The sequence below is a fragment of the Denticeps clupeoides genome, chromosome 4 (genome assembly GCF_900700375.1).
Source record: "Denticeps clupeoides chromosome 4, fDenClu1.1, whole genome shotgun sequence".
Lineage (NCBI taxonomy): Eukaryota > Metazoa > Chordata > Actinopteri > Clupeiformes > Denticipitidae > Denticeps > Denticeps clupeoides.
Window position 1 is genome coordinate 17,864,864 of NC_041710.1, and position 11,168 is coordinate 17,876,031.

The following is an 11,168-nucleotide window of genomic DNA, read 5'->3' on the forward strand; positions in this document are numbered from 1 at the left end:
TGCGTTGGCACGTGGGGGCCGGGACTGCTGGGACTGGAACCTTGCCCCTGGCGGCCGGCTCCAAGCCCTGTGTGCGTGCCACCGGCGGCCGGAGAGATCAGAGAGCGCGCGGCAAACCACACTCGCCGCCATGAGACCCGGGGCAGCCGTCCGAGACCCCCACGCCGCAGGGGGGTGCATTACTGATAGACCCCATCGCGGGGCATCGGGCTATTCTACACCGCCAGAGAGAAACCCGGAGAGGTCGTCATCGATCCCCCCCCACCCCCCACCCCGCGCGTTTGGGAGGGTGCCAGCGCAACCCAGCAGTGGGGCCGTACCATGCGGGCGGGTTTGTGTAAATATACCCCGGCATGGCCATGTCAGGCAGACCCTAAACTTACTCTTAATAACACGGAGGGCCGCGGTACGTGCGGCTACCAGGAGGGCGTGAAGAATAATGACGGTCTTGTGCGCTCGCAGAGAGAGGTAAGCTCGCCCCGCAAGCCCTGCAGTTAAGTCTTACGCAAGCCTACTTTTCATCTAACTCCTGTCTGTCACGTAAAGCTGATTGTCCGATAAACCCCCCCCCCCCCCCCCCCCCCCCCCCCACAAAATTAATTTCCCTCCTTTGATAAGGACATGAAACAGCGCTGAAATGCCTGGTGTCCTTCAAAAATCCAAGAGCACTAATAACTGTGAAGAGAAGGGAACTGTTTTACTGATTTTCTTTGAGACTTGCAGGCATGGAATTAATTACCTTGATTAAATATTGTCTGTCTGGTTGATGAGAGAGGGAACAGAATTAGTAGTCCCTTGTTGAACTCGCATGGCGTCTGAATGAGATGTGTCCTGATTACAAAGACCAGAGCGATGGCAACACTCGGCGAGGACAAAGAGCTAAAAGCGGCACAGCAAAGCCAGGACAGAAACAGAGACGGAGAGAGGGCGAGAAAACAAAACTTTGCATTAAAAACAGCCCGTCTCGCACGTAAAACGCCTCGCTGTGCATTTATATTTAGGGCTTCGGTCCGTGAGGAGACTGGGCGAAACAGGGTGTGGTTTACTGTAAAAACAAGGCCCTCGTTTTGCAAGGAGAGTATTAGAAGCCATTACCCAAATTAAGTTATTTTCCCCGTCTGTAATTCACCAGTGTTCTTGAGCCGCGTATGAAATGTATAAAGTTACTGTCCTGATCGGACAGTGGAGCCCACAGAGGGGATTTCAAACATTACTAAAGTTAGATCTGAAGAAAATTGGAGATCAGAAAAAAACAACACACAACTTTTGAGTTTCCACTAAAGACAAGCTTCTCACTTCCTGCTCCCGAGCCAGAAAAGATGACTCTGTAAAAAAGGGGGCTGTCTCGACTCGGTGCCATAAAGGGAAGCTGAACTTTTAACAACACCCACCCCCCTCCTCACAATCGCAGAGCAACACCTCCTCCCCACTTTCTGGGAGTGAAGAGGCTTTTTTTTTTTTTTTTTTAACAGCTGAGTAACAAAGCGTGACCCAGTAATCCTCCAGCCTGACTCGGTGCAAGCTCCAACTCCCTGAAAGGGCTTCACATGGCTGTAGCGTGGGGGGAATGGCACAAAATGACACACAGACTCGGATTTAATGGCTCTCTTTAAAACTAGACCTATAAACGGACCTGGTTTTCTTAAATAAGTCCTTAACCCGGCGCCGTAAAAAAAAAAAAAAAAAACGGTGAGCACGTCCCAAACAAAACTGCTGAGGGTGTGAACACCTCCAGTGTCGAGCTATGACTTCTTTCAGCCTACTGTTGTGGTTTCCTTTTTGAAATTCGGAGAATTACCCACTCCGCTCGCAAAATAAGTCGGAGGCTAGACGTGAGGCAATGGAGAAGGAACGCAACAGGCAACAAGTCTGCTCCGGCTCAGACAAGATGTCTCAACCTTACTTGAAAAGAAAGGGGCAAACATACAAAAACACAGAACTAACGGCACGCCACGCCTTGCGTATGGGTTCTGCTCAGAACTAAATAAAAAAAATCCCGCTTGCACCCATTTCTCTGGGTTTCTGGACAAAGTCGTTCCTGCAATCAGCTAAAAGGGTGTGAACGTCAATAAAGAAAACCAAGAGCCAGCCTGCCAACTCTCACCACAGCATGACTTACAAATCTTATTTAAATAAGCTGTTTTGTTTCAACTTTCGAGTCCCTATAATAAAAAAAATGGTGGACAAAAACACAACCACACCGAGCCTTTGTGCTGCCCGGTCGGGTTTATGAAGGGAAACTTGGTCCGAAGCAGAACTCGCGGTGAAATCGGATTATTCCAAAAACAAGGAGGAGATTTAAAAAGGTTCCGTCTGGCGTGGACGGTTCCAGACTCGATGAACGGGGCCCTTTGAAAAGCTGCTCAATCCGCGCCCACCTTATTTCATTACGGCAGGGTTATCGCGTTTCTGAGGCGCACAGCGGGTCTTTTGTGGGGGGAAAAACCTGCTAATTAAATTAACTCGCGCCGGCGTGTGTTTACCTTATTCGCGCCCCCCGAAACACCTCCGGGGACTGGGGGGTTGGGGGAGATTCCGAAGCGGCTATTTCGGGCCCGAATTCGACCCAACACGCGCGGCGCGTTAGCGGGCTAGCGCTGCGGCTAACGTCCTGTTATTTCGATCATTCCTTCTCATCGTCGGACGAGACAATGGACTCGACATCATCGACACCAAACGAGATACGAGCACGGGCGAGAGATAATAGCTAAACATTTCAGCGCACAAAGCGACTATTTAAATGGCAGTGGCTGCTTGGACCGGGAGAGCCACCGTGTTCGGCGACCCGACCGCGAATCGAATCCTCGGCTCGTCGTAAAACACGCCAAAGAGCGACGGGGCAGCAATGCGTGCGAACACATGCGGCAAGATTCGATTTATCGCCGGGTGCAGCGTCTTCTTTGTCCCGTCCAACGAGTAAATAAACAAAAGATGAGGGATTTGGATCCGAGCGGATTACAGCGGGCTTAATTATAATAAGAGATCATAATAAGGGATCCAATAACCGTCGAGGTCCGGTGCGTGCACGCACATAAAATACCCGATAGCGATTATATATACAAAACCACACAACTTCGGAGTTACACGTCGGGGTGAAACAAAATACCAGCGCAACAACAATACGGCCCCATTGTGAGCAGCACGTCTGCTTCCCCCTTCTTTCGAGCTGGGGAAGAATGTGCTCCGCGGGGCAGTGTGCGGGCTTATCGACCCCCCCAAAAGCCACGAAAGAATCGGATCGGCGCGGGGCTCGATACAATTGATTCGTAAGAAACGCTGCTGGCGGACCTTTAAATTTTAAAACGCTCACGCAAACGCGTCCTTCGTCCTCGGTTCGTATAGGAAAAAAAAACAGCGGTACATTAAAATATATACATCGCCGCGTATGGCGTAGGTGCGTTTCACTTTTAACTTCCAGAAAGAAACTTGGATCCACGACGGAAGTTTGGACCCTCGGACCCTCCACTTACCGACTTGCAAGACATTCTCCACACAACCGGTTTCCAAAAGCCGGATCCCCCGGCGGAAAGGGAGCCCGTCGCCGGCGCCCCCTGCCCCAGAGTTGCTCGCTGTGTTCGTAACTCCTCCAGGGACGGTTCCCGATCCGACGGCGGAACTCGGGCCGACGACCGAGCTCTCTTCGCCCGCAACGCGGCACTGGAAGGACGAGTACATACAAATTTCCCTTTCGTTCCGCGGAAAAGACCAGTAGACGATGCGGCGCTGGACCGGCTCGGGGATCCGCTCGAAGCGCTCCTCCACCCTCTCGAAGGCCCATTTCTCCGCCACGGCCTTAGCGGCGCAGTCCAGCAGCGACTCCGGGCAGCGAAGGCGAGCGCTGGAGAATCCGGGGCCGGGCCCTGGTCCCGGGCCGCGGGGAGCGGGGCGCAAACACGGTCGCTTGCTCGCCGGCGGCATGGATAAATGGAGCGGCAGTTCTCCACGTCCCTCCGCCATGACAACCGAATAAACACTGAACTCAATCCGGCGTCTGGAGAACCGCACAGACAGATGCGCCGCGCAGCGGGAGGGAGGGTGGGAGGAAGGGGCGGGGCTTGTGAGCTGTTACGTCACCGCCAATAACAAACGGCCTCCCCGATCGCGAGGAAACGCTGCAGACACACACACACACACACTCTTTCTCTCACACACATGCACACACAAACACACCCTCTCTCACACGCACACGAGGAGAGAGAGAGCGAGATGAATATGTGTTTGTGCATGCATGGCATTTTTTTTCGTTTAAGTAAATGTTTACGTAAAATGCTTTAAATACATTTTGCAATTTTCCGCCCGCATTATTTTAATAATCCCGGCGAAACCCGAGCAGGCTTTCCAGCTCAGTCACACCTGGCTGTGGAGCGCCACTTCCTTTCTCTCTGCTTCTGTTTGTTCTTTCAGCTTCAGCCCGGCCCATTGTCCAGACTAGAATTACAAAGCCACTGACTTGCAAATTCAATTAAGGCCATTTACTCTCAAACAGCCCATATGGAAATGTTTAAAAACAAATACACGTCTACAGAATGCTGCATGCTCCTTCAAATAAAAACGAAACGAGGGCAAACTATTTCTGAAGCAAATTTCGAATAGTATTATTGCGTTGTATTTATGCAATGCGAAGTTGCTGACATATAATCACATTTAAAAATGATATTCTGTCTGCAGCCTTATCTCTTTCATTCTCATTCTGTCTGCACGAATGTTCTGTATTTACCCCACGTTTACGAACAGTAGTCATGTGACGAAGCCTGTTCATCTCCTCAGTGCGCACCCTAGTGGCAGTTCAGTGAAACGCCGCCACATTTCACTTCCTGAATCAATGAATGATCATATCTGCATGAAAAGCCCACAGCAGACAGAACCAGCAGATGGTTCTCTGTTTAGAAACAGAGGCGACGCGAGCTTGTTTAGATAGCACATTTTCGTATACAAAGGTTATTTAAAGTTCTTTAGGTAAGTAATGCAAATGGTACAAAGTAGAGTGCTTCAACAGATGAAAACGTAATTACTGCATTAGAAGACATAATATTACTAGTCTTCCACACCACACATCTTGTCTGAACGTGCACATCTAATTTCCTGTCTCATTAAATTCTATTTGTCTCCAGAATCGTTCCTTTTACAAATCAGTGGGTCTTGATGCTGTTCTTTTTTTTTTGCAGGCAGTGACATACTTCAACTTGGGCACTCAGTGTTAAACTAGTGAAAAAAAGTCATTTGGTGTAGGGGATGGAATAAGGCAGTAGCATGTCACACAGACAGGCCTGCTCATTAAAACAGTCTTTTAACAACTCCGAGTCTGCATGTCCACAGTAGCCGAACTTTGCCAAGGTGACTAGAGCTGACTTCAGGGAGAAGAAGATCTTGCTGTACATTTGTGAGCAGAAAACAGGGCGTTGGACGAACATGCTGAAGCTGTCATAAAGCCTTTGCAGGAGTGTGATGTGAGCCCACCTAAGCAGGTGGACTCAGGGCAGCTCTTTGGCCCTGAGCCTGAGAGAAGCAGAGACATGACAGCACCAGCACCTTCTTTAGGGTCTCTCACTGTCCCTGCAGGCCACAGAGGTGAGAGCCCATCAGAGTTGATCACACTTTTCTTTGTGTGTGTGCTCATGTTTATTTTTTTCTTATTCTTTTAATGGAAACGGTCACCTTAATTGCCACTTTATTGCATTGCAATGCAGTACAAAACAGAGCCAGTGCAGACAATATGATAGACAACAAATAATAAACTGCAGACGATACAGTGCCAGTGTAGACAAGACACTGGACAGGAATTAGAAATATTTACATTCTAAAATACATTGTTTTTCAAGTACAGGGACGGTCCAACAGGAAACAGTACAGGGTTAAACAGTAAGCATAATTGAAGTGGGATTTAGGGTTAGGGTTAAGGATTTGTTCATTGGTGAAGTGAAAATGAAGTGATTGTCATTGTGAAACACACTGCAATGAAATGTGTCCTCTGCTTGGTGAGCAGTGGGCAGCCATGACAGGCGCCCAGGGAGCAGTGTGTGGGGACGGGGCTTTGCTCAGTGTCACCCCAGTGGCACCTTGGCGGATCGGGATTCGAACCGGCAACCTTCTGGTTACGGGGCCGCTTCCTTAACCGCTAGGCCACCACTGCCCCAGGACGTGGAAAAGTCAGGTTAACATGCATTCGCACATGTCTGGGGCCAACATTAATGTCACTGGCTCCATAGATGGTTGCAATATTTATGGTTTGAAGGTCCCTGTTTCATCATCACATTTCCACCTTAGTGATTTGAGCTCTGGTGTGGTGTTGTTTGTTTGTTTGTTTGTTTGTTTTGTCTGCTCTTGCAGAGAAGCGGCAGCAGGTGCAGGCGAGACGTAATGAGCGCACTCCATTTTGCTGGCTCTCGCGTCCCAGCATGCTCGTTGCTGTCCAGTCAAGTGCACAGAGATGACAAGCTTGGCACTCGGCGCGTCTCTCATTCTCTCTCTCGACCTGCCGGCATTGTTTCTCTCTCAATTGTTCTTCCGCTCTGCAGAAGAACGTGTTTTTGTGTTATTTTTATCTCTTCCAGGGCTGTATGGGGAACACTGGCTTCCCAAGGTACCAGCAGGGACAAAAACCCACTGCTTTCTGACAGAGGCAAATAAGCTTGGTTGCTTCCGGCGAATTAATGGCAATGCTTTTGTGAAGTGGAAGCAGTGTGATTAATAGATGTGAAACAAGGACATATCATCATGCTTGTGCTTCTGCATCCCTAAAAAGTGCCGTTGTCCTGGTGTGATGGCTGCACTTGCCACGCCATCACACCAACACCAGTCAAACAATGGAGCAAAATCTTGTGCCGCTTGCGACCTGTTACCAAGGTAACGATTATGATAGATTTAGGGGGAGACAAGACAGGTAATTTGAAAAAGATGGATGGGGGACAAGACGGAGGAAGGAAAGCCTATCAGAGGACTTCTCCCTGGGTATTACCATAACACAATGATGGCAGGCCACATTCTTCCAGGAAGCGGCTGGGCCTTCTGTTCACCCATGTTCCAGATAAGCTCGATCCGCTTGCTTTGACTGATCTGTCCAGCCCAAGCTATGTGCACCGTTAAAGATAAGAGGCCTGGTAGTAATTCTCCCACATTTGCATTAGCGTAGCCTAAATATGCCGCGACGTTTCTCCCAAACATAATCCCTCTCACCTCTATAGTCTCATCTCTTTGGTACTTCCTACCTAACCATGTTAGGACTTGGCATGCCCTTCCAAGCTTGACACACAGTTGAAGAATTCAGAACAGCCCTTGAGGCCCTCGAGCTGCGACTGTGTCGTCACAATCCTCTGTTGCAGTGCACAAAAGGCTCGCCTTGGCTCAAGTGAGCCAGGAGGTGCACTGAAAGGAGATGGAAACCCCCTCCTAAATTCTGGCCCACAGGAGGGGTGGGGGGCTTCTCCCGCCTTCGCTGCCTAGGTCCTGACGTCAGTGGTGTCAGGGCAGCTTGTGGCTTTTTCTCAGTGCCGTTTAAAGAGGCAAACAATGGCCATGTTGATAGAGGACCCAGCTCTACCTGCAGGGCCTGATGTTTATCAGGGAACCAGCGGTGAGAGGTCCTCCCGTTTCTCTCCCTCTCTCTTTCCCCAGGGCCTGGCATGTCATCGGCCTATCAGCGGCGCTCAGCGACTCAGGGCCGGGCAAAAGAAGAGCTCACCCGTGTGAGAAAAAAAGGAGTAAAAAAAAAAGAAAGAGAGAAAGAAAAGGAATTTCTTCAGCCTTTTGTATCGCAACAGCTTGGCTTAGTCAGTGCCTGTGAGGCATGTTGGTTTTGACAAAAGGTCTTTTCACCTCGCACAATAGACGTGAATTTTTTGTCATTCGAAACGATAAAAACCCTGTTGGGTGTGTTTGCGACTCATATTTAAGTACAATCATTCTTTTTTTCTACCTTTTAAAAAAAAACTGGAGCTGTTCGAGCCCATGCCAGACATTTGTTAGATTGGCAGTGTGATGATTGAGACGGTGATGTCAATGAGGTGTTTGCGTATTGGCCAAACCTGCCGTCTGTTAAGCCTGGAGAGAGAGTGTGACCGGGCAAGGCGCTTCCCAGAAGTGTGTCTTCCCCCATGCCTTCTTGCACTTTCATCCAGCTGTCCCACCACACTAAATCCTACCTACAGTTTATCTGATGAGAGGTTAATTTGGGAAAATGCACCCCCCCATTTCCAGACACAGTCCCCCTCCACCCACCCCAGTTCCGCTCTTTTCACACCAGAGGTGACAGAAGCTCTTAGCTCCTCTTCACACATTTCTCCTTCCTGCCCCCTCAGAGCCGTCCATGCTCTCTGCCTCTCTTTTTCCTCTGATTTTCTCTGCCTCTTGGCCCACCTCCTTCCCTCCTCTTGTCCCTTGCCAGCCCTTTGTTGCAGCTCAGAGCTATTTGAGGGTGCAGGATGGGAATCTGCTCTCAGGAGGAGCAGCCAGAACAAACAGCCTGAGTGACCAGCAAATGATCTCAGTTGACTGATGGGTGTTATCTAGAGGACACTGGCTTTTATTGGCTGCATTAATGCTGTATTTACTGTTGGGGGGGTGTCCTCTGGGGCCAAAGAGATGCAGCTGCAGTAAAGACCTCACGTATAAAGACCAGACTATACCAGAACAGATCTTATTTGAAACAGTGGCCATTCATCTGCTGGCCAGTTGGAGTAAAAATTTGAGATGAAGCTGTCAAGCGCCTGTAGACTTTGAAGTGCCGGCCGTTATTATTCTCCGCTGCCTTATCTTATCAATGCTTTGTCTGAATTGGAAACAGGAACTTGCCCAGCTTCCTCCCGTTCTCCTTGGATGAATTTCACTACGTGTTGTACTGCTATGCACGTGACAAATAAAAATCTTGAAACTCTTGTAGCTCATACGAAATACTCCTCTATGCACACAACGGTTGTACTGGGGCAAAACAGCACATAAATTGCTGCTGTCCTGCTACTCTTGCAGGTGACATGTGATTGGTTAGATGCCTGTGGGGAGGCACGGGTTTCATGCACTGCAGGGTGATGGTGCTTCATGTGCTTCCATGTTGTCCTAATGCCTCTGAGTGGATATGCATATGGGGGTTGGGGGCTCTATTGATAGCTTTGCAATGTGTGTGTTTTGAGACAGGCAGATGTCCTAATCCCCTTTTCATTTTGCATGTTTAAATAAATATAAATTCAGAATGAAATAAAGACAGTCCCTTAAGGGCAGAGCTCTTAGAGGCTGTTCATGTGATAAGATCAATTATATAGATAAGCTATTACTTTAGAGCAATCCAATAAGCTGGCCTGTCTGGATAGCAAAGTTCAAAGAATACCATCTGATTTAAACCCCATGACAAGTACGTTCCTGGCAAAATGAAGGTAGCCACGGTGATTGAGCTGTTTTTTTTTACTTTTAAGAGGTCTTCTGGGACTTGGTTTCTCTTGCAAGTCACACAACCAAATAAACAAATACAAGACAAAAATATCATTTTTTGTCCCAGATAGTTTCTCCTATTCTGATATATTTAGAGTTATGATTGGGTGTGTACTGAAGCCCTTCTCATATGTTTTTTTGCATGTGTGACTTTAATTCTCAATTAGCTGAATTTTTGCATGAACTGTTGCTCATCAGCATGTGACGGAGACAGAACCTGATGCAGAGAGAAGTGTAAACTGTTACCATGGTGCAACCATGAGACCATCGACCTGCTGGGGCCCTGGGGCACTCATTCATGCTAAGGGTGCTGATAGGCTGGGCAGGGAAGGAAGTGAGTAAGCATTGTGCAAATGAGTTAGTATTGTGCAAAGTGCCACTTAAATGTGTTTTAAAAGATAATGTGTTATGTGTGTGTGTGGATTGGTGTGGTGACTTTGGTGTCTGTATCATTATTGAAAACTTGAAAAGAAAACTTGAAAAGAATGAAAATAAGGAGGAGCAAAAAGAGGAAAAGGGAAAATAGAGACATTTCACTTTTCAATACCTGCATTAAGATGAAGAAGCCTAATGAGTTAACCCACCGACTCAGTGAGCACCGCTGTGAAATCACATTTAATTGCTTTGTCACTGTCTCCTCCAGCTCGGCACCACAGGGCCGCAAATCCGACCTGATGGGCTCGGTATCCCATGGTACATCTCTGCATGTGCAACATAATGTCACTCGGGGAAAATACGTCAACACTCAGTAATCACAGTAATACTGAAAATAAGGCCACATCAAGCAAAGCATTGCAACATTTTCTCTATTTTATTAGGAATATGGCATGAACATGGTTTGAAGATTCTTCAGTTGTACACTCTAGAGTCTGGGTGAAGAAGCCAGAAAGATTACTGAACACTGAACGCTTGCAGCGTTGCGTTCAGTACCATGTTGGATTCCTTGTCCTATAAATAAACACCGTAATATGTGTACAATCTTATGTGACATAAACAATCCCACAAGGATCCTCAAGTCCGTATAGAGATCACCTACAGGGTCAAACAAAGAACATTTGTGCAGTGCGCATGAGGCCAGTGGTCTCTTTACTGGCTCTTTATGGTCTCACCCTGAGTGGCTAGCTCTGCTCCAGTTAACATCAATCGCCCCAGAAAAGGGCAGTAAATTAATGATCGTAAATCATACAGAATTCATGAGAAGCTGCATCCTGCTAGCTCAGCTTAGGGCTCCAAGAGGGTCTGTCTCCCATCCCCCTGCTTAAGGCAGCCCTGTCCATTTTGGAAGACCATTGTGCTGGTACAAAAATGGACTGGGTATAGCCAACCAATCTGCAGACCTGTATTGTGGCCCATGGCATCAGGAGGCTACATCTTTTTTGTCAACTCCCATTGCACACACAGACACATGCACATGCATACATAAGACTATTGTGAACTGAGAGCACCACCAGATGGTTTGCTCACATCCAGATCAGCCCAAAGTATCAGTGTTACACCAAGTGAAAACCGGGACAGGCACACATACATATGTACATAAGTTCAGATACAATTGACAAAATAATGGCTAGAATAAAGACATGTAGATGTTAATTAGGATGAAAAAAGTTTATTAACCAAAAGGTTATAAGAAAACACTGATTGAGAGCCAAAAGAAAGGGGTATGTATTCACTGTAACATGAACATGGCCCACACAGTCAGCTACATTTTCAGTAATGATAACTGAAGACTCAGTTTTGGCTGGTCTATCTTG

At 47.9% G+C, this 11,168-nt stretch overlaps 1 protein-coding gene across 1 annotated transcript in view; it reads right to left on the minus strand.

Annotated features, from left to right (window-relative positions):
- zswim5 (zinc finger, SWIM-type containing 5) overlaps positions 1-3,991 on the minus strand; it is a 38,129-nt gene extending 34,138 nt beyond the window's left edge. The window contains exon 1 of the mRNA XM_028978246.1: positions 3,471-3,991. Within this exon, the coding sequence (XP_028834079.1) occupies positions 3,471-3,957 (487 nt within the window). The 5' untranslated portion in view covers positions 3,958-3,991. The remainder of the gene's footprint in view (positions 1-3,470) is intronic.
- Positions 3,992-11,168: the final 7,177 nt, after the last annotated feature.